Source organism: Microcaecilia unicolor, chromosome 8, assembly GCF_901765095.1.
Source record: "Microcaecilia unicolor chromosome 8, aMicUni1.1, whole genome shotgun sequence".
In the NCBI taxonomy this organism is placed as follows: Eukaryota; Metazoa; Chordata; class Amphibia; order Gymnophiona; family Siphonopidae; genus Microcaecilia; species Microcaecilia unicolor.
The window spans coordinates 210,801,604-210,826,115 of NC_044038.1; the positions used below are offsets into that span (position 1 = coordinate 210,801,604).

The 24,512-nt window shown below is 44.1% G+C and overlaps 1 protein-coding gene across 1 annotated transcript in view; it reads right to left on the reverse strand.

The window, feature by feature from the left end:
• Positions 1-24,512, reverse strand: part of CASS4 (Cas scaffold protein family member 4) — a 153,748-nt gene that overhangs the window by 50,522 nt on the left and 78,714 nt on the right. Inside the window, exon 2 of the mRNA XM_030212640.1 lies at positions 5,442-5,846. Within this exon, the coding sequence (XP_030068500.1) occupies positions 5,442-5,846 (405 nt within the window). The remainder of the gene's footprint in view (positions 1-5,441; positions 5,847-24,512) is intronic.

The window sequence follows — 24,512 nt, forward strand, 5'->3', positions numbered from 1 at the left end:
ATCAATCACTGCATTCTCCTGTCGCCACTCCGTCACTTCCACTGCCGACACTGGCCCAGGTTTCGGACTCAAAATCTCTGTTGTCCTGCTTCAGAGTCCGTGGTAATACAAATTTATGGCTGGTGACTTTCACGACTAGCTGTTCAATCTCCCGGAAACAATGCAGTGATTGATAAGTGGTGCTTTCACCTAAAGCTATGTAAAGTTATTTAAAGATTGACTTTATGGAGGTTTTTGCCAATGATGACAGACAGAACTCCTTGAAACTATTGAGCTGTATAGCCAAAAATACGGAGTCTGTTGAGGCTTTTCCTCCGGTACAACACAGCTGCTACGTTAAGTGCATGGTTAGGTTTTAAGAAGATAATACTGGCAGTATAAATCCCTAACTAACGCTCAAACAAAGTTTGTAGGTGTTTCTACATACATATCACCAACTATCTTCCACAAACAAAACATGCTCCACATGTGAAATATGCTATAAAATGACTCTCTTAAAGGATCATTTTCAACGTCATTTATTCAGTTAAATTAGCTGACAACTACCTTCCCTCATTTGCATTCTATTAGTGCTAATCATTGGGGCGATGTTTCCCTATTCTGTTCTGGTGTTAATTTTACAGTGCTGTTCAGAACAGCATGGGGAAACTGATTATCAGGACCTCAGTGCGATGCATCTCTTGCTTAGGCCCAGATGCATCAACCAAACGTTAAAAAATAAGAATCGTAAAAGTGCTTAACGATTTTAAAAAAACGAGGAATGCACTACAAAAACACTCCAGAAATGTTCGGATCGGTATTGCAAAGTAGGATGTATCACAGAATCGTTAAACCCGTCGTTAATCAGCGCCTAAAGCATGCGCACAGCAGCCCAAGCGTTATGCTGGCTGCTCTGCGCATGCCACAAAGGCCCAGCTGTCAAAACAAAACAAAAACCTCCCACAAACACGTGTGTTTCAGGAGGGGGCAAAGGCACTCGTCATGAGCGTCCTGTATGGACGCCTTGCCCCCCCCCCCCCTCCGCACGAAAAATCTCCAATTTTAGCAGCCCCGGGCCAGGAGGGCAGGCCCAGGAAGAAAGAAGGGACATCTGAGGAGGCCTTCTGACTCGCCGATCAGCTGTTCTTGCCCGTGCAGCAGAGGTGAGAGGCGCTGCACGGGCCGGTAAGGCAAAGGGGGGGTAGTTGTTGGAGGGGGGGAGCGGCAGCCACGACCAAAGGGGGGGCGGCAGGGGCGGGGCACGGGACCGGAGCATGGCAGGAGGCGGAGCTAGTGTGGGAGAATACAGGAAGGGAGGAGGGCTGACCCGGGGCTGCTAAAATTGGAGATTTTTCATGCGGGGGTGGGGGGGGGGGGCAAGGCGTCCATACAGGACGCTCATGACGAGTGCCTTTGCCCCCTCCTGAAACACACGTGTTTGTGGGGTTTTTTTTGTTTGACAGCTGGGCCTTTGTGGCATGCGCAGAGCAGCCAGCATAACGCTTGGGCTGCTGTGCGCATGCTTTAGGCGCTGATTAACGACGGGTTTAACGATTCTGTGATACATCCTACTTTGCAATACCGATCCGAACATTTCTGGAGTGTTTTTGTAGTGCATTCCTCGTTTTTTAAAAATCGTTAAGCACTTTTACGATTCTTATTTTTTAACGTTTGGTTGATGCATCTGGGCCTGAATCTTTTATACCACCCAAAGGCATGAAACGCCAAACCTCTAGATTAGAAATTGCAACTATAGAGCTTCTCAGAATTCTAGCAAGACAGACACAGAACTGGTGTAAAGATAGAGGGTGCCCTGGGCAAACCTTCAGCCTTACTCCCCCCCTCCCCCAATTAAATTTCAGAACTCTAGCCTGCAGCCAGTGCCATAGCAGGGCAGCTGACACCCGGGGCGGTTCACTGCTGCGCACCCTCCCCCCTGGGTGCAGCAGGACGCACCCCCCCCTCGGCTCGCACCCCCCCCCCCCGGAGTGCGCACCCCCTCTGCGGAGCGTATTCTTACCAAAGGGGTCGACACTCCCCAGCGGCGTGCACCTGGGGCGGACCGCCCCACCCCCCCCATTTCCTACGCCACTGCCTGCAGCTCCCCCAAGATTTTGATAATTAAATTGACCAGTCATGAGTATCACACAAAAACCCTTTAAAAATGCAGATTAAAGCATGAGTTTGTGTGGCTCTTGGGGTCTATTGTTTTGCTTTGATGGCAGCTGTTCTTTGCTGTCTTCAAGACAGGGGCGTAGCCAGACACCCAATTTTGGGTGGGCCTGGGTTCAAGATAGGTGGGCAAAAGAACTCCGCCTTGTCCCACAAGTGATTTGGTGTCTCTCTCTCACCTGCATGCCATATTATCTCTCAAACATCCCCCCTCCCCTGCATACCTTTTAAATATCAGATTTTCACCGGCAGCGAGCAGCAACTAATATACACTGCTCATGTTGGCCCTACAGCCTTCCCTCTGATGCAACTTCCTGTTTCCGCATAGGCGGGGATACATCAGAAGAAAGGCTGTGGGGCCGGTGCGAGCAGTATGTATCAGTCGCTGCTCACTGCAGGCGAAGATCTGCTATTTACAAGGTATGCAGGAGGGACAGTTGTTGGGAGTTTTCAGCTGGCGGGGCTTGGAGATCCCTGCCAAGCACATCATAGGTGTGCTGCTACTGGGTGGGCCTGAGCTCAAAGTGGGTGGGCCAGGGCCCACCCAGGCCCACCCTTGGCTACGCCACTGCTTCAAGAAGTTGCTGTCCTAGGTGACCGCCTAGTCTTGCCTAATGGTTGGGCTGGCCCTGGTTGGAGATGAAGTGATGTTTTGGACCCTACTCTGATTGTCTGTTCATGCTAAACTCTGGGTTTGGAAGCTGTGGAGATTCTGGACCTTTAGGGTTGAAGGATGCGTCTTCCAATGCTGGACACTAAACACCGTTGCAATGATTAGTTCTCGAAAACAGTGTTTATTGAGTAAACAGCTAGGACCCGACACAGGACCATGTTTTGGCATAAAAGCCTGCCTCAGGGGTCTGCTGTGGACTAAAATAGAATGTAACTCTTCTGGAAAGACACTAAATGACACGGTTAAAAAGCGTAACAAAACTTCATACATTGCTCTTTCTAGCGCAAGCGTGGGAAAGAGCCTGTCGACTTTGGTTATTTCGGAGGGGTCACCCGTTCCTCCACTTCGGTGGTCTCTTTTGCGAGATTCTGGATCTAAAACTACAGTGTAGTCATAGCTCTTTTATTTTTGAAAAATATCATGCATAAAATAACCTCTTTTACCGTAAAGAAAGAACATAAAAATGGTAAATGTAATGTGCAAGCAAAAGATTAAGAAGTTATTTATTTCCATCAAGGTGAAAAGTATATTTATCCCAAAAGAGAGACTGCATGCACAAGTGGGAATAGCTGAAAGCAGCCTGACCCAGCATTTCATTTCCCCTAATTTACTGTCTCCTTTCATAGCATAAGAGATTCCCTAGGGGCCTTATTTAACTAGCATCAAAAGCAGTTTAAAATCTGTTACAACCCTTGAATTTATTTGCCTACCCTAATTCAGCTTATTGAAAGGGCTGGCTGTAGCAGAGTTTTAAGACGGTTTACAACTTCCCTACCTCACCCAAGGCAAGTCGACATTAACACCAGTAGGGTGGTCTCTTAGTTGGTAGAGCAGTCCTAAAGGTGCTGTGGCAGCCATGGCAAGGGTGTCCATAGTGAGCCTACCTCGCTCAGGGCCTGTTCAGTCCAAGAAGAACCATTTTTGTCATTTAGGTGTCCTGACTTTCATAACCCTGAGACATTATAGTCTAAGAAAACCTCACTATCAGTATGTTCTCTTAGGCTTCAATGGCTGGTGTCAAGGTTCTTGCAACAGTTCAGGTGGTGCCATGTCCAAGTCTGCTTGACTGACATTTCAGTCATCTCTTTGTGGACTTTCTTGAGTATCGCCCTGCAAGATGGCTGAAACATCAGCCGACAAACTTGGTTGTCATACCACTCAGACAGCAGTAAGAAGTACTCAGTAGTGGTACTTAGAATCTTATAAGTATACTAGTAAAAAAGGCCTGTTTCTGTAGGCAAGGAAACGGGCCTTAGGCAGGCAATTACCCCCCCCCCCATGCTATGGCCCCCTCGAACCCCCCCCTTCCGCGAACCTGTCGTTCCCCCCCCCGTGCCAGCGAAAACTGCCGCCACCGCCGCCGCCGCTGTTGTGCTACCTTCCCTTCCCGTAGGTTCTTCAATCATCTTCTTAGATGACAGGTTCGCGGGAGGGGGTGGGTTTCGAGGGGGCCATAGTGCGGGGGGGGGGGGGTGACAGCTGATTCCGAGGCGTGTTTCCCTACTCCTCCCCTTGCCTTGGAATCAGCTGTGTTGACGTCAGTGACGTCCGTGCGTGTCTGCCTCGCAGACCACTTGCAGCCAGGGAGCCACGGTCCCAAGCATAGAACGTTGGAGGTGAGAATTATTATATAGGATGACTAGAAAATCTACCACAGAAGCAGGGGCACCCTGAAATACCCAAGTGTGGGTGTATAGGGTTTTTGAATGCTAGGGTAAGGTTGCCAGTGGGCTCCAGATTCACCCAACAGAGTTGATGAAATCTAGGTTTTACCCAATTGCATGCAGGGACTTGTAGGCTAGCTTTTCATAGGGAATCCAGTTTGGAAATCAGAACTACAAGTCCCTACATGCAATTTGGTAATATCTGAACTGGATCAAAACTGTTGGGTGAATCTGAAGCCATTGGCAAGCCTAGCTAATTGAATCAATGTAATCTCTAACAACTCTTAAATGTAATCCACATTGGATCAAAACTCATTTTTGGATAATTGTGGAATACAAGCATAAATAAACAAACAAACACAAAAACTGTGTTCTCCTTCCCTGTGGTTATTTAACCCCCTTGTTGGACCCCAGTAAGGGGCATGCACCTCAGTAGTGACTTTTAGTACAGCCTAGAAAAAGGGTCTCATCTGGAGGAAACATGAAACTGGAGGGACTCAGCCAGATTAAACAGACATTTTCAGTTATTTCTTCAGCAGATATAAAGAAATAAAACAGTACACACGAAGGCATTCTATCACAGTTGACTTTTGTGCATCAAGAGTGGCTGCTTCTTTGGAACTGAGAGAAGTAGATTCACTCTCTTGCACTAGACTACTCTACTATGAATCACTACAGAGAGGGCCTTAATTGTTTGCTAATGTTAGTTCACCACAGTCAATGGCTGATGAAGGTGACTAAGACTGCATTTATTGGTTTCCTCTAGGTGGGGCGGCAGGGGAGCGGCGCTTCCCCAAACAGAGTTCTGCTGGAGCCGGCGCCAATTTTTTTCTCAATGTGTTGCATTGAAAATGTGCGCCAGCGGAAGTCTGCTTTCGCGCCGCTTTCACTACCCCCGCGCCGTCAACCTGGCTCCGCTTCTGCCCATACAGAGTCCTTTTCAACATCACTACCTGGTTTGTGGAGATGTAAGTCTGATCAGTGAACACTCTGGCAATCGATGAAATGGGCACTTGATAGATGTCTTTGGAGAGCACAGAAGATGGAGAAGGTGCCTGATACAAGCTGTTCACGTCTTCGAATGGAGGAGAAATCTTGCAGGTTGAAGGGACTTGATAGATGCCAGGGTGGTTTGGTGACTTGGGGGTATGAGAAGGGCATCCCTCAGACGGAGAACTGGGGAGGACCTGCAGCCGATTAGCAGGGGCTAGGCCTTGTCTTCCAAGCAGAGAACATTTCCACCAGCCCTCACTTCCTAGGATGCTTTGCTCCAGAACCATCAGGATGTCTCCTTTGCGGAAGGTCAGTTCATCAGAACTCTCTGCCTTGTTGTCATATAATGCTTTTGCCAGGATATTCTGTGGAAAACCAAAAGTAACATTTAACTCCAAAATGTCCCCATAGAAAACTAAGGCTGCCACTGAGCCTGCTTTAGGGGTCCTTTTACGGTACACGTATAACCCACCACGCTTACCGCAGCAAAAAAGGGCTTGCCCATGTATCCCGCAGTAATTTTTTGCATGTGCACGTGCTACCCAGTTAAACCATACTGATGGCCTGGGAAAAGATATTCAGTGGCATTTAACCAGGCAGTACCGCTGAATATCTCTTCTGATTGCCACAGCACTGTCCAAACAATGTCGGGGCGGTCCCAGAATTTATGGGAGCACCGACATTGTTTCAACAGTGCCCACATAGCCTACTGGGCAACTAGGGCTGCTGAAACAGCACCCCTAATTTTGCCCAGTTTGGCTATGCAGGTACGGCACTACATATCGGCCATACCTGCATAACTTCTGGATATTGCCGTTCACCTGGCTATTCCAGTGCCAGTGCTTGGACATTGCCTTGCTTTGAATATCCAGCTTTAGTTTGACCAGATAGTTTCCTGAAATGGGCCACTATGATCTATAATTGCTGAACTTATACATGGAAATTGCAAAATTGCCTCTTCCACACATAAATACCAGCAGTTATACATGCAGATGGCCGACTGATGTTGCTCTTATTTTCTACATGTAGTTTCTGAGATTGTTGCCCCTGCTAAACATGCTAGCAAATGAATTGTACAATATGCTCAGTGGTCGAAGTGAAGTGGAGTGGAGAAGTAGCCTAGTGGTTAGAGCACCAGCTTAACAACCATGGAAACCCAGTTCAAATCCTGCTGCTTCTCCTTATGATCTTGGCTAAATCACTTAACCCTCCATTGCCTCAGGTACAAACTTAGAAGCCCTTTTACTAAAATGTGCTGAAATCTGGGCTTAATGCATTCTAACGTAGGACTTTCCTGTGCACTAAGTCTATATTTAACACAGTACTTTTTAGGGCTTTTTGTTTATTTTTTTTATTTGAAGGTTGTGTGCTAATGTTGCCATTAGCATATGAGACCTGCAAAAAATTAACATGAGAGCACGTAGTACCTCCTATTTAGGAGAAAATTATTATGTTCCCGCCTGAACTGCTTTATCATGCTAGCGCAGGAACACCCACTCTCTGCCTATGACATACCCCCTCTACAAAAATTTTTAAAAAAAATAGTTAACGTGATAGCACAGCCTGTTTTCCCCGTGCTAATGCCATATTAAGGGTTGAATTCTATAAAATGTACCTAAAACATTGTTGGGGAAAAAACTGCTTAAGCGCTATTCTATAAGCCACACCTCGTACAGGTCTATATCTGCCGTCATTAACTATGTTACTATGTAAAATTAGGTACGATCTACAGAATGGCGCTTGAGCGCACATATAAATTTAGGTGCATCCATTTGCTCCAACAAAAATGTGGTGCAAATGCTCCACCTAAATTTACACATGGAACCCCCTTATTCTATAATTGCGCACATAACTGGAATCCACGCTCACGCTCCACCTCGAAATGCCTATGACCCTCCCATTTCTACGCCTCCTTTTCCAGGATGCTTATAAACTTTAGGCACGGATCAGGTGCCTAAATTTATGCATGTACATGTTAATTGATTTCAATTATTGGCACTAATTGGCTCTTTACTCAATTAAATTGCATGCCCAAATTTGCGTGCGTAAGTTTTGATGACTTTTATAGAATCAAGGGGTAAGTGCTTAATTCCCTTTAATAAAAATGCCCCTTAGACTATAAGCCGTCTAGGGACAGGTAAATACTTAGAGTGCATGAATGCAATTCACTCTGCGCTACTACTAAAAAAGGTGTGAGCTACATATACTCATACATAAATTGGGCATTCCTTTTGTCAACTACTGTGCAATACTTGAAAACTTTTACCATACTATTTATTTATTTATTTGTTACATTTGTATCCCACATTTTCCTACCTATTTGCAGGCTCAATGTGGCTTACATAGTACCGTAGTGGCGTTCGCCAGTTCCAGCATGAACAAATACAAGGTGTTATTGTGGTAGAATAAGGTTCATGTAAAGTAGGTATAATGGGGAATTTAGGGAGGAAGAGGGAAGTTGGGGTGTGTCCATTCTGATCTTTGGTTTTGTTGTGTTGCCGGTACTCAAGCTTTTATGTTGGGTCGGTGGGATATGCCTTTCTGAACAGGTGTGTTTTTAGTTCTTTCCGGAAATTTAGGTGGTCGTACGTTGTTTTTACTATTTTGGGGAGTGTGTTCCATAGTTGTGCGCTTAAATAGGAAAAGCTGGATGCATACGTTGATTTGTATTTGAGTCCTTTGCTGCTTGGGTAATGAAGATTTAGGTATGTTCGTGCTGATCTTGTTGGCAGGTCTATGAGGTCTGTCATGTGTCCCGGGGCTTTGCCGTAGATAATTTTATGAACTATCTTATATAATAAAACGCACCTCCAACATTCTGACGCTGACTGCATGGCTGAGGCATTCCTGCTCTCTGTATCCATCTCCTGAATTGACATCACGTACTTCCGGGTTCGTCACAAGCAGAAGTGACCAACCACACGAGGTTTCTCAGCTTCAGAATGTTGGAGGTGCATTCTATTAAATAGGATTGGTCAGTTCCTTGAAGCACAGTCGGAGCTCAGCGTCCTGCACAGTAACGCTCAGACACCAGAGAGAGAGGGGGGGGGGGCCTGACACCAGAGAGAGGGAGGGAGGGCCTAACACCAGAGGGGGGGGGGGAAGGTATCTCTGTCACACACACACTCTCTCTCACACACACTCTGTCTCTCACAGTCAATGTCTTTCTCTCTCTCACACACTGTCTCTTACACACTCTATGCCTCACACTGTATCACATTCACTCTCTATGTGTCACACAGTCACTCACACAATCTCTTGGTCTCATACACTCAGTCTCACAGAGAGTCTGTGTCTCAACACACTCTCTCTCACACACACACTGTATCTGTGTGAAACACACTCTCTGTCTCTCACACTGTGTCTCACATACGCACTTGCACACACTCTCATTCTCACACATATACGCTCTCTCTCACAGACACACTCGCACCCAGACTCACTCTCTCTCACACACACACACTCGCACATTCATTCTCTCTCTCTCACACACAGTCACTCTCACATACACTCTCTCAAACATACACACTCCGAGGAAAACCTTGCTAGCACCTGTTTCATTTGTGTCAGAAACAGGCCTTTTTTACTAGTAGTAAATAAGATCCTGAATAATATATACTACATTAAGGAAGTGTAGTGTTTATTATCCAGTAGAGAAAGCATGGTATCCTACAATATTTTGTATGGTCTTAATTGCCCTAGCAGCATGCAGAGGCATGAGAAATTACATACTATATTTACCCAAATGGTAGGAAGCCAGAGAGAAAAACAGCTTGACAATCTGGATGGGCAAATTGGTCCATATCGACCATCATTTACTATGTTATTATGTAGGAAGCTATAGCTGTCTAATTGCTAATAATGATTTGTAGCATGCTGCTAGGGCAATCAAGACCATACAAAATATCGTAGGATACCCCACAGCTCATTTTCAAAGCACTTAGCCTCCCAAAGTTCCATAGAAACCTAAGGAACTTAGCCTCCCAAAGTGCTTTGAAAATATGCCTGCATGTGTTCTTTATTGGATAATAAACACTATACCTCCTTAATGTAGTATAGGCCCTTATTTACTGTAGTATGGTAAACATTTTCAAGTATTACACACAATAAAAATGTCACAAGTATAGGTAACACCTTTTTTAGTAGTAGCTCAAGGTGAGTTATATTCACGTACTCTAGATAATTCCCTGTTCCTAGAGGGCTTACAGTCTAAGGGGCACTTTTATTAAAGGGCATTAGGCACTTACCCCCTGATTCTGTAAGTCGCCAAAAATTATGCACGCAAATTTGGGTGTGCAATTTAATTGAGTAACGAGCCAATTAGTGCCAATAATTGAAATCAATTAACATGTACATGCGTAAATTTAGGCACATGATCCAAGTGTCCTGGAAAAGGAGGCGTAGAAATGGGAGGGTCATAGGCATTATTATAAACGCAGTAAGAAGTAAAACGTATCCTTCACTTGTACTCAGCAAACATATAGTATAATCTGATTTTAAAACCTAATGAGCCACACTCCAAACCACTGGTTAAACAACTCAGCAAACATGAAAAAGAGTTTTGACAATAGATGGGCAGTTAATATCATTTCCCCTTGAACTTTATCTTCTTCAGAGTTCAATGAACTTGTTTTAACATGAGTAAATGCAAAACTATGCTTTGGCAGACTGAAAGCGCAAATAGTGTTTCAACAGCACGTGCCACTGACAATTGGATCCTTTTTAAAAAAACTTTTTTATCCACAGCATTTGCTGTAGAGGAACAGCCGGTTTGAAGAGCCAGGAGGAGAGAATCTGTTTGCCGACTCAGCTAATGAAGATGACCCACTGCTGGCGGAAGAAACTGGGAGAGTATTAAACAATGGCCTCTTTCACTGTTGTATAGGTCCAGTGACATGTACTGGGTTGGCAGCTGTCACAGACAGACAGACAGATAACAACAGGCCCCCTGCTACTTCGGGCTTGTTATGATGCCAGCATACAGAGCACTGTTAACCTTGGGGAAGTGGGAGCTATAAGAATTTCCTAGTATTGGTAGAAAAGGTTTCCTTCCCAAAAAAGCCAAAGCACTTACTTTCTGTTGACAGGCAAAATAAATATGATTTCTTCTTAAATATTTAACAAGTAGGGAAAGCACGTGGAACGTGGCTCATGGAATTCTTTCCAACCTCTCTGTGTGTATGCATGTATGTATGTGTCAGTAACAAACTACATGGTTCAGTGTCTAGGTCTCACAGTACACAGTTAGTTAAGAAACTATAAAGTTCAGTCATTAGGTTTCACAATAGAATTTCTTTTTTTTTTTTTTTTATTTATGAAAATTTATACATTTATAATCAAGCAAATGCTTGTTTGAAAAAGCAATACATTTCAATCAGTTCAAAGAAAATACATAACAGAGAAGTAATTGTTTGAAATTTCTTGCTCAAGTCCACATATTGGGACAAGATTTTAAGAAATGGAATTATTTATAAACATAAGTTTCAAAGATAGAGCACTAGATGATAACAGCCATCATTCCACAGTGTTAATTACATATTAAAGGGATAAGATGTTTTAAGTACCCCTATTTTGCCTTGAGGTAAGGAATGCTGTCAACTGAGCTGGATCAAAAAATACATACTTATTTGCCTGGTACCTCACCACACACTTGCAAGGGTATCGCAAGTAAAATGTTGCACCCAGCTGAGTTACAGCTGGTTTCATTAAAAGAAAAGACTTCCTACGTTTTTGCGTGTCTCTGGAGATGTCGGGAAACATTTGTATTTTCTGACCAAGGAATGTTTTATCTTTATTCTTAAAGTACATGGACATTAACCACTGTTTATCAGGTGCCAATGCCACTGTAACTATTAATGTCGATGGAATTACATTTTCATTATCTGTTAGTGCAAGTAAATCAGTGACATTCAATGGTTGTTCTTGGCTTGCTATTTTTTGGTCACTCCTCTCTTTAACTGGAAGATAGTACACTTGGGTGAAAGGAGGAATCAATTCCTCCCTTACACCCAGAATTTCCATGATATATTTTTTTAACATTTCCCTAGGAGATATAACAATTTGTTTAGGAAAGTTTAACAAACGTAAATTATTGCTTCTAGCATTGTTCTCAAGAGATTCAGTCTTTCTTCTTAATGAGGTCAAGTCTTTAATCATAGCCTCCTGCTGAGTAAGCAATCTTTTCATATCCAAATCTTTTTGTTCTTCTATCTGTTCCAGTTTACCTATTTTTAAGTCCATGTTGTTTATTTTTTTCCTCTTGTTTTAACATTTCCTGGTTTAGTCTATTTATCTGTGGAGTAATTGATTTCCCTAGATCTACAATCAGAGTCCACAAAGAGTCCAGAGTAACTTCTGCTGGCTTGTGCATATCGAAAGAAAAAAGTGGTGGTCCTACCGGATTCATGCTTGCAGCATTCCCCACCAAATTCGTTGTAAAAATCGGTGTAGCCATCAAGGCTTCTTGCTCTCCAGCCAATCGATGGCCTGCCTCCCGACTGGAACTGGTCTCACCGCTTCTGGGGGACCCGTTCAAAGTCGTCTCTGACGGAGTGCTACAGCCCAACGGCTGAGGGGGTGGTTCCCTTGTGTCGGGGCTGAGCGTAAGCTCTAGCCCAGGAGACGCTGCCGTGCCTCCATTCGCACTGGCGCGTATCAGCGGGCTGCCTCCCGGCACTCCAAACACTGCGGTAGATGAAGCTACAGACGTCTGCAAAAAGGACCGAATATCCTGCGAAGTGGGAGCCGATCGCTGCGGAGCATAGGAGGCGGACTTGCCCCTTCACTTCGGCATCTTGATAGGAAGTCAGAGAGCTGTAGAAATGGTGGCTGTTAGCAGGTACGCTCAGCGGCCATCTTGTCCTCTCACAATAGAATTTCCAACAACGAAAATGTAATATACATCTGAATCACTAAGATCAAGCCAAGCAAGGATATAGGAATAGAAGAGGATGGGGGCATGGTAGAAAAAGTATGTAACATGCCTCATGAAATTAGTTCTAAGTCTTCTGCATCTGTCTGTATATGCTCTGTGTATGTGCGTGTTTTGTCTGTGTGTGCATCTCTTGTTTGTACATGTGTGCATATGTGTGGGTAGGTTGTGTTTGTATGTCTGGATGTTTATATACCTATATCTCTGGGTGTGTGTGTGTGCATACATGTGTCAGCCTGTATGTCCATGTGTGTGTGTTTTTATGTCTCTGCATCTATGTTTGTGTGTGTGAGAGTGTCTTGGTATGGGTGTGGGTAGGTTATATGTGCCTTTGTTAGCTGAGTGACTATGACCAAGAGGTGAGATGTGAGGGCAGAGCAGTTTGATTTGAGACTACTCCCTAACTAGTATCTTACAGTGAATCAGTGTCTCTATGCTGCAGTTGCTGAAACTGCTTGTGCTATAGAAATGCATTGGGCCATTTATGGGGAGAAGGGAGAGATTTATTTCTTTGAAGCCCTCAGTCTGATCTGGCTCTTTTTTTTTTTTTAACCTGATGCATCTTTCCACTGATTTTTGTACTATTCTGTTAAGTTTGTGGAGTTATTCTGTTCCCACCCAGATATTTTATGTTTAAATCTGTTTATTGACGTATTATATAAAACATATATACATAATGTCCAGCAAATAACCTTCCTAATACAACAGACAACTTGCAATCCGTCCACATACATCAAATTATTTTCTTCTTTTATCCCCGAACACCCCCTCCCCCCGCCCTCCCTTCCTTTTAGTTTAAGGTTCAACAGTTTTTATTGATGACAATTCAAAGAGAACACCATTAACCTGGTACATACTGTATACAGAAATTCAGAGTATATAAACAAGCTCTGTTTAAACCGTATGATACAGCTTGTTATCAAACTTTTAACATATTATCTCTATCCCTCCCCCCCTCTAAGTGTTGGTCGATATGTGCATGCTTTGACTTGTCATATTGGACTGGCTCCCTCCCGTCCCGGAAGAGGTCCTGGGTCCTATACTCTGATGACCCCCTCCCCCGTTCTGGAATGTGACACTCTTATTGTGCAGACTTAGTCTGCTATACCAAGCTACCAAGTGCTATGATTTGTTCTGTTAACCATGTTTATATCTTGGGCGTAGCTTCTAATCCACCTTAACAGCTCTCCCATATACTTTGAAATTTAATAACCCCACCTTCTCCCTTTGCCCACCAACTCCCCCCAACCTAATATTCCAAAGAAAGAAAGAGAGAAGAAAAGAGAGAGAAGAGAAAAGAAAAAAAAAAAAACTCAGGATATGGCCGCTTCATAATCGGTTCAGAATAAAACTTCTCGCCCTGGGCGCCAGGGACTGGATATAAGGTTCCCAATCCCACCCAGATATTTTATGTTTAATTTCTTTCCAACATTCTCTGGTGTTGGAAAGACTAGAAACTCTATGATGCAGTCTCAAATCATGGTAAACCAAACCCTCTTCATTAGAGGAGTGCATAAAGATTTCTGGCTCTCATTAGCATTCTTAAACCCCATCAACAGTACATAAAACGCTTTGGTTGGGGAAAAGGGGCTTTGCTCCACCCCTGACTTTTCTGGGACATTCTAATGCAATTTCTGATAATGATCCAATCTATCCTGCCCAATGGAGGGGGAGGAGAAAATCAAGATTATGGGCAGGGTTTAAGATTACAATCTTTCATGCACATTTCTTGGTTGGGCCTGACCCATTGAGCTTGTTCTGTTCTTCTGTGAAAGCCTCTGTGCTGTAAGGGCGGTGTTCATTCTCATCATTTGTAATTCCCTAATCCCTTATCTGTCCTGTTTGTCTATTTTGATTAGATTGTAAACTCTTTTGAGCAGGGACTGTCTCTTACATGTTTGGTGTACAGCGCTGTGTACATCTAGTAGCACTATAGAAATGATAAATAGTAGTAGTAGTGTTCAGTCCTGAGAAGGCGGTAGAACGAGAGGACATGAATTCAGGTTGAAAGGGGGCAGACTCAGGAATAATGTCAGGAAGAATCGTTTTCATGGAGAGGATTGTAGATACCTGGAATGCCCTCCCGCGGGAGGTGGTGGAGATGAAAATGGTAACAGAATTAAAAAATGTGTGGGATAAACGCAAACAAATCCCATTTAGAAGTAATGGATCCACAAAAGCTTAGCAGAGATTGGGTGACGAATCCGGTAACTGGGAAGCAAGGCAAGTGCTGGACAGACTTCTATGGTCTGGGTCCTGATCGTGGCTGAATAGATTTGGATGGGCTGGGGTGTAGCTTTTCAGGAGATTGAACCTTAACTTCAGAAACTTTAGAACACGGACAGTGCTGGGCAGACTTCTACGGTCTACGCCCTGAAAATAGCAAGGACAAATCAAGATCAGGTATATACATATAAAGTATCACAGACCATATATTTATCTTGTTGGGCAGACTGGATGGACTATACAGGTCTTTATCTGCCATCAACTACTATGTTTGTTTGTTTTTTTTGTTACATTTGTACCCCGCGCTTTCCCACTCATGGCAGGCTCAATGCGGCTTACATGGGGCAATGGAGGGTTAAGTGACTTGCCCAGAGTCACAAGGAGCTGCCTGTGCCTGAAGTGGGAATGGAACTCAGTTCCTCAGGACCAAAGTCCACCACCCTAACCACTAGGCCACTCCTCCACTGTTGCTACTATTTGAGATTCTACATGGAATGTTGCTATTCCACTAGCAACATTCCTTGTAGAAGTCGGCCCTTGCAGATCACCAATGTGGCCGCGCAGGCTTCTGCTTCTGCTTCTGTGAGTCTGACGTCCTGCACGTACGTGCAGGACGTCAGACTCACAGAAACAGAAGCCTGCGCAGCCTTCTACATGGACTGTTGCTAGTGGAATAGCAACATTCCATGTAGAATCTCCAATAGTAGCAACATTCCATGTAGAATCTCCAATAGTATCTATTTTATTTTTGTTGCATTTGTACCCCGCGCTTTCCCACTCATGGCAGGCTCAATGCGGCTTACATGGGGCAATGGAGGGTTAAGTGACTTGCCCAGAGTCACAAGGAGCTGCCTGTGCCTGAAGTGGGAATCGAACTCAGTTCATGTTACTATGAAACACCAGTCTTTGAAATACATCACTGACAAGGTGATACGGGGTCAGGTCGTTTTGGAAATTAGATGAACTCAACAGCCGCCGCATGACACTCTCTGCAGCACACGTCAATCTGCGAACTTCATCACCCTGCAATTTATTCTCTTTTTATGCACTTAGGATCTGATTCACTACCCTTGTTTTCCTCACAGAAGAAAAGTGGAAAAAAAATAACCCCTTTCATAAATCAGGCCTTTAATGTGAAAAAACTCTTAGTCACCGACTGTGGGCTTAATACACTTTGCACAATTTTTTTTTTTCAGCCGACCTCCAGCTTGAAAGGGCATCTTTTTCTTTCTTTTTTTCCTGCTTTTAACCCAGCAGTTTCCTGCTTTTACTTTGGCCTTCCAGCTCCACTAGAACCAGGGCTTGGATCTGTCACCATAAGCCACCGTGAGCATCATTTGCAAGTACCTTATTTTATACCCGCTCTCCAAATCATTTGGGGCCCTTTTACTAAGCTGAGTTAGGCACTAGCTTACACCTAACATAACTTAAAATGGGGCACCAAGGGATGCACTCAGGCTTCCTGCGGTTAGTGCCACATGTGTGTGCATTAACCAAGCACTAAAAATATTTTTCATTTTTTTCTAAGGGTTTGAGGGCAGAGAGTGGGAATTCTGTGATAATCAGCACATCTACATTACCATGCGCTGATCAGCGCAGGAATAGCATGTGAGCCCTTTCAGCCTTCAAAATGGGTGGCGGTAAGTGCACTCATGCTAATTATGTTTTAAATGGCTATGTGATAATGGCAACATTAGTGTGTGATACACAGATTGTTACTGGAGGAAAAGCCTCGAGAAGCTCCTAGACTTCTACAGTGTCTTACAGGAGCAGGACTTTGTCATCATCGGCAAAAACCTCCATAAAGCAATTTTATGCTATCAAAAGTGTTTAACTTAGCTTAGCTTAGATCACCTGGTCTCTTTCCATCTTCCCAGGGCCCCGACCATGATCCCGACCGGGGCCCTGGAAAGAAGGAAAGAGACCAGCCAGCTTATTTTCGAAAGAGAAAGATGCCCACATTTCGACCCAAATCGGGAGATGGGCGTCTTTCTCCCGTGGGCACCCAAATCGGTATAATTGAAAGCCGATTTTGGGCGTCTCCAACTGCAATCTGTCGCAGGAAAGGACAAAGTTGACGGAGGCGTGGGGAAGGCGGGACTGGGGCATGTTTATTGGCTGAGGAGAGATGGGTGCGCTTGGCCAATAATGGAAAAAAGAAGGGCGCCAGAAGCGAGAATTTGGGTCACTTTTTTTGGACCCTTTTTTCTCATGAACAAGTCCCCAAAAAGTGCCCCAACTGCCCCGATGACCACCGGAGGGAATCGGGGATGACCTCCCCTGACTCCCCCAGTGGTCACTAACCCCCTCCCACCCAAAAAAAAGAACTTTAAAAACTTTTTTTTTCCAGCCTGTTTGCCAGCCTCAAATGTCATACCCAGCTCCATCACAGCAGTATGCAGGTCCCTGGAGCAGTTGTTAGTGGGTGCAGTAGACTTCAGGCAGGCGGACCCAGGCCCATCCCCCCCCCACCTGTTACACTTGCGGTGGTAAATGGTAGCCCTCCAAACTGCCCCCAAAACCCACTGTACCCACATCTAGGTGCCCCCCTTCAGCCATAAGTGCTATGGTAATGGTGTAGAGTTGTGGGCAGTGGGTTTTGGGGGGCTCAGCACCCAAGGGAAGGGAGCTATGGACTTGGGAGGTATTTTAATGGTTTTTTTACTTGTTACAAGTGCCCCCTAAAGTGCCGGATTGGTGTCCTGCATGTGAGGGGGACCAGTGCACTTACAAGCAAGCTCATTTTCAAAGCACTTAGCCTCCCAAAGTTCCATTAGAAACCTATGGATCTTAGCCTCCCAAAGTGCTTTGAAAATAAGCCTATGAATCCTGGCCCCTCTCACGACCAAATGCCTTGGATTTGTTCATTTTTGAGCTGGGCGCCTTCGGTTTCCATTATCGCTGAAAAACGAAACCGCCCAGCTCAAATCCGCCTAAATCCAATGCATTTGCCCGGCACAAACCGTATTATCGAAAAAAAAAGATGGACGCCCATTTTTTTCGAAAATACAGTCTGGCCCACTCCTTCACATACTCGTCCTCGGAGATAGACGTCCATGGAGATGGGTGTTCACGTTTGATTATGCCCCTCCAGGCGATCTAAGCTAAGTTAAACACTTTTGATAGCATAAAATTGCTTTATGGAGGTTTTAGCCGATGATGAAGAAGTCCTGTTCCTGTAAGACATTTTAGAAGTCTAGGAGCTTCTCGAGGCTTTTCCTCCAGTAACAATCTGTGTGTTAACTTTAGAAAGAGAACCCCATATATTGATTTTGCATTTTTTCTGATTCGGGTATCTCACCCCTGGATGCTATTATTTAGTTAACATTAGTGTGTGGCCATTAATACAACATGTAGAAAAAGTCCAGTTTTATGGTTGTGATAAAAATGGCCTTAGTGCGTGGGAAAAAGTTGCAGAAGGGCATTCTAAGATCACTTTTTGCCGCAGCTTAGGAAAAGGGCCCCTTAGTCCAGTTATTGTAATGACAGTTCTCAGCTGAGGGCCACATAGCAGGGTGCCTTCAGGAACCCAGTCATATACAGTACCCCAAATCCATCCACCAGATGTTGCTGTTGCTCACTGGCTATGAATCCCTGTCTCTTTGCTTCCCAAGCCCTGACTGAGCCTCCAGGATGGCCCTGCTTATAGGTCTTTATTCTAATTAACTCAACGTAGCATAAGATGAAAAGAAAATAATGATAGAGTAAAAGATGGTTCTGAGCATATATTGGGGTCATTTTCTTTCCTCATCTGCGCTCAATCTGTTTGAAAAATACGATTTCCATATTTGAAACTACATTCCTAGCACATGAACTGGACTGACAGCTATGTCCTTGTTTCTATAACAACAGTGCAAGGGCTCCTTTTACAAAGTGAAACTGCTGATTAGCAGCGCGCTGTATGCGAAGAAGCCCATTCAATTCCCATGGGCTTTTTCACATTCAAGGCATGGTAATCGGTAGTGCCGCTTTATAAAAGGAGCCCTACATCTGTTAGACATAAGTTATGTACATAAGTACATAAGTATTGCCACACTGGGGCAGACCAAAGGTCCATCAAGCCCAGCATCCTGTTTCCAACAGTGGCCAATCCAGGTCACAAATACCTGGCAAGATCCCAGCCAAGCTCAATACATTTTATGCTGCTTATCCCAGAAATAAGCAGTGGATTTTCTCCAAGTCAATTTAATAATGGTCTATGGACTTTTCCTTTAGGAAGCTGTCCAGACCCTTTTTAAACCCCGCTAAGCTAACTGCCTTTACCACATTATCTAGCAACGAATTCCAGAGTTTAATTACACGTTGAGTGAAGAAACATTTTCTTCAATTTGTTGCTTCATTGCATGCCCCCTAGTCCTAGTATTTTTTGAAAGAGTAAACAAACGATTCACGTCTACCCGTTCCACTCCACTCATTATTTTATAGACCTCTTTCATATCTCCCCTCAGCCATCTCTTCTCCAAGCTGAAAAGCCCTAGACACTTCAGCCTTTCCTCATAGGGAAGTCGTCCCATCCCCTTTATCATTTTCGTTGCCCTTCTCTGTACCTTTTCTAATTCCACTGTATCTTTTTTGAGATGCGGCGACCAGAATTGAACACAATATTTGAGGTGTGGTCGCACCATGGACCAGTACAAAGGCATTACAACATCCTCTGTATTTCAGAGGTTGAGTGTTTTTTCTATTTTATAATGTAGTGATGTGTGTCTTTCTGTTCTTTTATGATTATGAATGTTTGTTATCCATCTAGGACATCGTATCATATAGATGGAGTATGAATATAACAGAATTAAAAGAATGAAAAAAAAATGTGACTATAAAACATTCAGACTGATATTCAAAGCCATATCCAGATAGTGCTGGATTGTGTCACTCAATATTATTGCAGACTGCCTCGGCACTATTTGGATATGGTTTTGAATATTGGCTTGAACAGTTTTTAATCAAAAGTGGGGACGCAGTTTACAATGGCATTAAGGAGGCTGCACTGAAAAGACTTCATTAGGTGGAAAATAGGGATGGGCTGTCATTTGCAATGACATGGGAAATGTCAACATATCCCATGTCGTTGCATGCCATTAAAATCTGAAAACAAACAAACAAAAAAAAAACACAGAAAAAGTGGAAGAGTAGCCTAATGGTTAGTGCATTGTGGGCTTTGATCCTGACAACCTGGGTTCGATTTCCATTGCAGCTCCGTGTGATCTTGGGCAAGTCACTTAACCCTCCATTGTCCCAGGTACAAACACTTATTTTGTGAGCTCCCTAGGGACAAAGAAAGTACCTGTATATAATGTGTACAGCGCTTCATACGTTCAGTAGCGCTATAGAAATGATTAGTAGTAGTTAGGTCACTTGTTCAGGGCTAACTGGTCACACTTAGCAGCATTTAGTGCTGCTGAAAATGTCCAGTTAGCACTGCAGTCAAAACCAGCTAATTTTGAGGGCATTCTGTGGGCAGAGTCAGGACTTAACCAGCCAAGGTAACCACATAAATAAGACCGCATGAAAGTCAGTCCCCACAGCCAGTTAAGGGGGTCTTTTACTATGCTGTGGTAGCGTTTGTAGCTGGAGGTAGAAATCAGCTGGCGGCGTGCCTTCTAACAGCTCTGAACAGTTTTGTGTCATTTGCAAATTTAATCTCCTCACTGGTCGTTCCCGTTTTCCAGATTATTAATAAATATGTTAAATAGCACCGGTCCCAGTACAGATCCTTGGGGCACTCCACTATTCAGCCTCCTCCACTGAGAGAATTGGCCATTTAACCCTACCCTCTGTTTTCTATCCATCAACCAATTCCTAATCCACAACAAAACACTGCCTCCTATCCCATGACTGTTTAATTTTCTCAGGAGTCTCTCAGAAAAAGACACTGGTTTCCCATGTCGTACGGGGGTAGATTTAAAATCATGCTTAGCTTAATATCACTAGATGCGCAGCGAGTGCAGGCTCAAGGGGTTGTGGCACCCTGAGCCAACTTTACTTTTGCAGAACCCTTCCACTGCCCACCCCCATTAGGCATTTAAAAAGCCAAAGGAGCATATTTTGCTCCCTGAATGACAGCTGGCGTCGCCAAGGGTTTAAGTGCGAGAACAAGAGCACAGGAGCCAACTTTTCAGAATGATGGGGTGCTAAACACATTACAGGTTACCCCTGCTTGGACAAAGTGAAGGCTTTTGCTCAAGTACTCACAGCACCCGAAGAGCAGGCACCTATGAAAAGGAAGGACCTACTCTCATTTTTAAACCTGCGGTGGTGCTGGTGGCCCTGCAGAGAAGAGAACACAGCAGGGTGACCGAAACTCACTGCCATGAAGGATGAGCTACTGAGCCAGTGCCTCCTCTGGCCTATGCCATAAGCCAGCCCTGCTTGCTGCATTTTGTTTTTCCTGGCCCTTTCACTTTGGAATTCACTAGCTAATTCTCTGCAGCTTGAGACTTCATATAAGAAATTCAAATCTGGGCTGAAAAGACAAAAACACAGTATTATGAAATGGCTTTCAGGGGATAAGTTGGCTGGGGAAGAGTAGGGCCTGGGGTACAGCTGTACTGAGTTTGGTTATTAGGATTTATATACTGCTTTTTGGAAGAAATTCACTCAAGTTGGCAGGGTTTTTTTTTTCTCTGTTTCATTTTTTATTGCTATCTGGTTCTACCGTATTTCAGTTCATTACATAGGGACTCTTTTACTAAGCTGCGCTAAGCACTAATGCGTGCTTACTGCAGGTTAAAAAGCACTACTGCAAGGCGCACTCGGGCATCCTGCAGTAGTTTAGCTTAGCGGGGGTTTAAAAAAGGTTTGGATAGTGGAGGAGTAGCCTAGTGGTTAGTGCAGCAGACTTTGATCCTGGGGGACCGGGTTCGATTCCCACTGCAGCTCCTTCTGACTCTGGGCAAGTCACTTAACCTTCCATTGTCCCAGGTACAAATAAGTACCTGTATATACTATGTAAACCACTTTGAATGTAGTTGCAAAAACCATAGAAAGGCAGTATATCAAGTCCCATTTCCCTTGCCTAAAAGAAGAGTCCCTAAGTCATTATTAAAATGGACTTGGGAAAGTCCACTGCTTATTTCTGGGATAAGCAGCATAAAATGTATTGTACTGTTTTGGGATCTTGCCAGGTACATGTAATCTGGATTGGCCACTGTTGGTGCATGCTGCCCACACATGTCTGGGGGCAGAGAGTAGGCATGTTCTGTGCTAATCAGTTAACACAGCTACATCGCCGCACACTAACCAATTAGAGTGTGAGCCCTAACCACTAGCAAATGCTCATGCGCTAATGGAGAAATTAGCACGTGGCCATTAATAGAGGAAATGGGGCCATTTTACTGCTGCACTAAAAGTGGCCTCAGCGTGAGGGAAAGACCCACAATGGAGATAGTGCTGGCCACTTTTCATCGCTGCTTAGTACAAAGTGCCCCACGGAATGTGTTATTCTTAAATATATAGTACATTTAATTATCACCATGTTCTTTGGTAAAACTCTATGTGGATAGTTCCAATGGAGGTGCAGTAAATAATAACTAAGGGCCCCTTTTACAATGCCATGGTAGGCTACCGCAGCAATGGTGCATGGTGATCCGTCTCTGCAGCTGGGCTCCTAGGGGAGCCCAGCAGTAGTTCCGGCCCCCAACACGCACCATTTCCTGCCCGCACATATATATTTTTAGTGCGAGCGGTGGGGGCGTGCCTGGCGGTAATCGGGCAGCACCATATGCTGCCCAGTTACAGCCGGGCTACCGCAGGAGCCCTTACCGACTCCTAAATAGGAGGCGGTAAGGGGTCCACTAAGAAATGGCTACTTGCAAAGTGTTTCACTTACCACACAGCCATTTCTGTCCCCTGCCCGGAAATTCCCTTTTACCGGGTGGCAGTAAAAGGGGGCCTTGGTGCATGGCAAACCCATGTGCTGACGCCACTGCAGGGGTCCTTTTACCGCAGCTTGGTAAAAGGATCCCTAAATAATCCTCTTGACAGAGGGAAACTGAATAATGGCCACTCTGCAAAGCAGATACTGTGACCTCATTAGGGAGCCCTTTTACTAAAACATGCTAAAATATGAGCTTACTACATTTAATGCAGGACTTTCCTGTGCACTAAGGTGGGGGGGGGGGGGGGGGAGGAGAGATTCATCAAGCGGTGTTATGTCCTTAATGCGTGTTAAAGGAATAAACACATGCTAAAAGCCCATTGTATACCTATGAGCTTTTAGCATTTAGCACGCACTAATTCCCTTAGCACGCGTTAAAGTGCATTAAGGCCATAATGCTACGTGATGAATTCCCCCTAAGCCCAAACAAAGTGCCAGAATTTTAAGGATTTTTTGGGGGGGCAGTTTCCCATTAGTGATCAGGACTTGCAAAAAAAAACATGGGAGCACCTACTGCCTCATCACTCCCTTGTTAACCCAGAGGCATAGCGGGAGGAGGGGGGGGGGGGGGGCGCGAGGGAAGCAGCCACTCCACCAAATGGATTTTGATTTAAATAATACCTATGCAGATCGGTCCTTGAGCCTCGCACCGGTGACTATTAAAAAATGTCTGCTCCCTCTGATGTCAAAATCTGGCTACACTTCTGTGTGGCTACACTCCCCACTGAAAAATTACAATAAAATAATGCATGATGATCACTGACAGCATATTACAAGATGTAATCCTTTTTCCTGTATTAAGTATGTGTTAGCACTTAATACAGTTTACTAAAAGGGTCCCTAGATGAGACTCTTGCAGGAAAAGCAAGAACAACACATTTATTTATTTATTTTATTTGTTTGTTACATTTGTATCCCACATTTTCCCACCTATTTGTAGGCTCAATGTGGCTTACATATTTCCGGAGAAGTGATTATAGACTCCGGTGTGAACAAATACAAGGTGATGTTGTGGTTAAATAGTTAGATGAAGCTAATGTGGTGCAACCACACTAGGGGATACGTCCATATCGTGCTTTAGTTATGTTGAGTTGCAGAGATCGGGCGTTTATGTTGGATTGATGAAGTATGCCTTTTTTAAAAAGATGAGTTTTTAGGTTTTTTCGAAAGTTTAGGTGGTCGTTCATGTTACGCGTATGTTGATTTGTATTTAAGTACTTTACATCTTGGGAAGTGAAGGTTTAGGTATGTTTTTGTTGATTTGGATGTGTTTCTCGTTGGTAGGTCGATCAAGTCAATCATGTATCCCGGAGCTAGACCATGGATTATTTTATGAACGAGAGTGCAGATTTTGAAAGCAATACGTTCTTTGATTGGTAGCCAGTGTAGTTTTTCCATCTCCACCTGGAGTGGAAACACTCTACCATCTTTTCAACAAAATTATACAGTCATAGGATATTTGTCTGTGATATATGAAACAGCCCAAACCGACTTCTCCCATTAATGTTCCCTGGTAAAATTCTAACTGCTTCTAAATATTGTATTAGGCTTGCAAGTTACAGGATGCACTGTACAATGCCTACAACCAGCTGTATCTTGCAAACTTGTGCATTCTTTCCTGGCCCTCTATTAATAGAAATGGTGACTTGGCCTTTTTTAAATTTCCTTTGTGTTTGTGGTTAGCCACCAAACTTCAGAGAACAACTGCAGCATTAAAATTCTTTGAAGCATAAACTTTTCCTTCTAGGGTTTAAGCACAAAGCAGCTGCACTTTAGCACCATCTTTCATCATGCATATATTATATTTTTAAGTGTAAACCGCCTAGAGGTTATTTGGTAAAGCCACCTGAAACCCCTTTAAGAGCTGTACATTCTTTTTATAGTTTATGAAAACCTTGTGACATCTAGGTACTGTTGTGAAAGGCAGTTCTATAAAGGGTGCCTCCAATTGAACACACTCATTTATCGAATAGGTGCACTTAGGCACCAGAATGACAT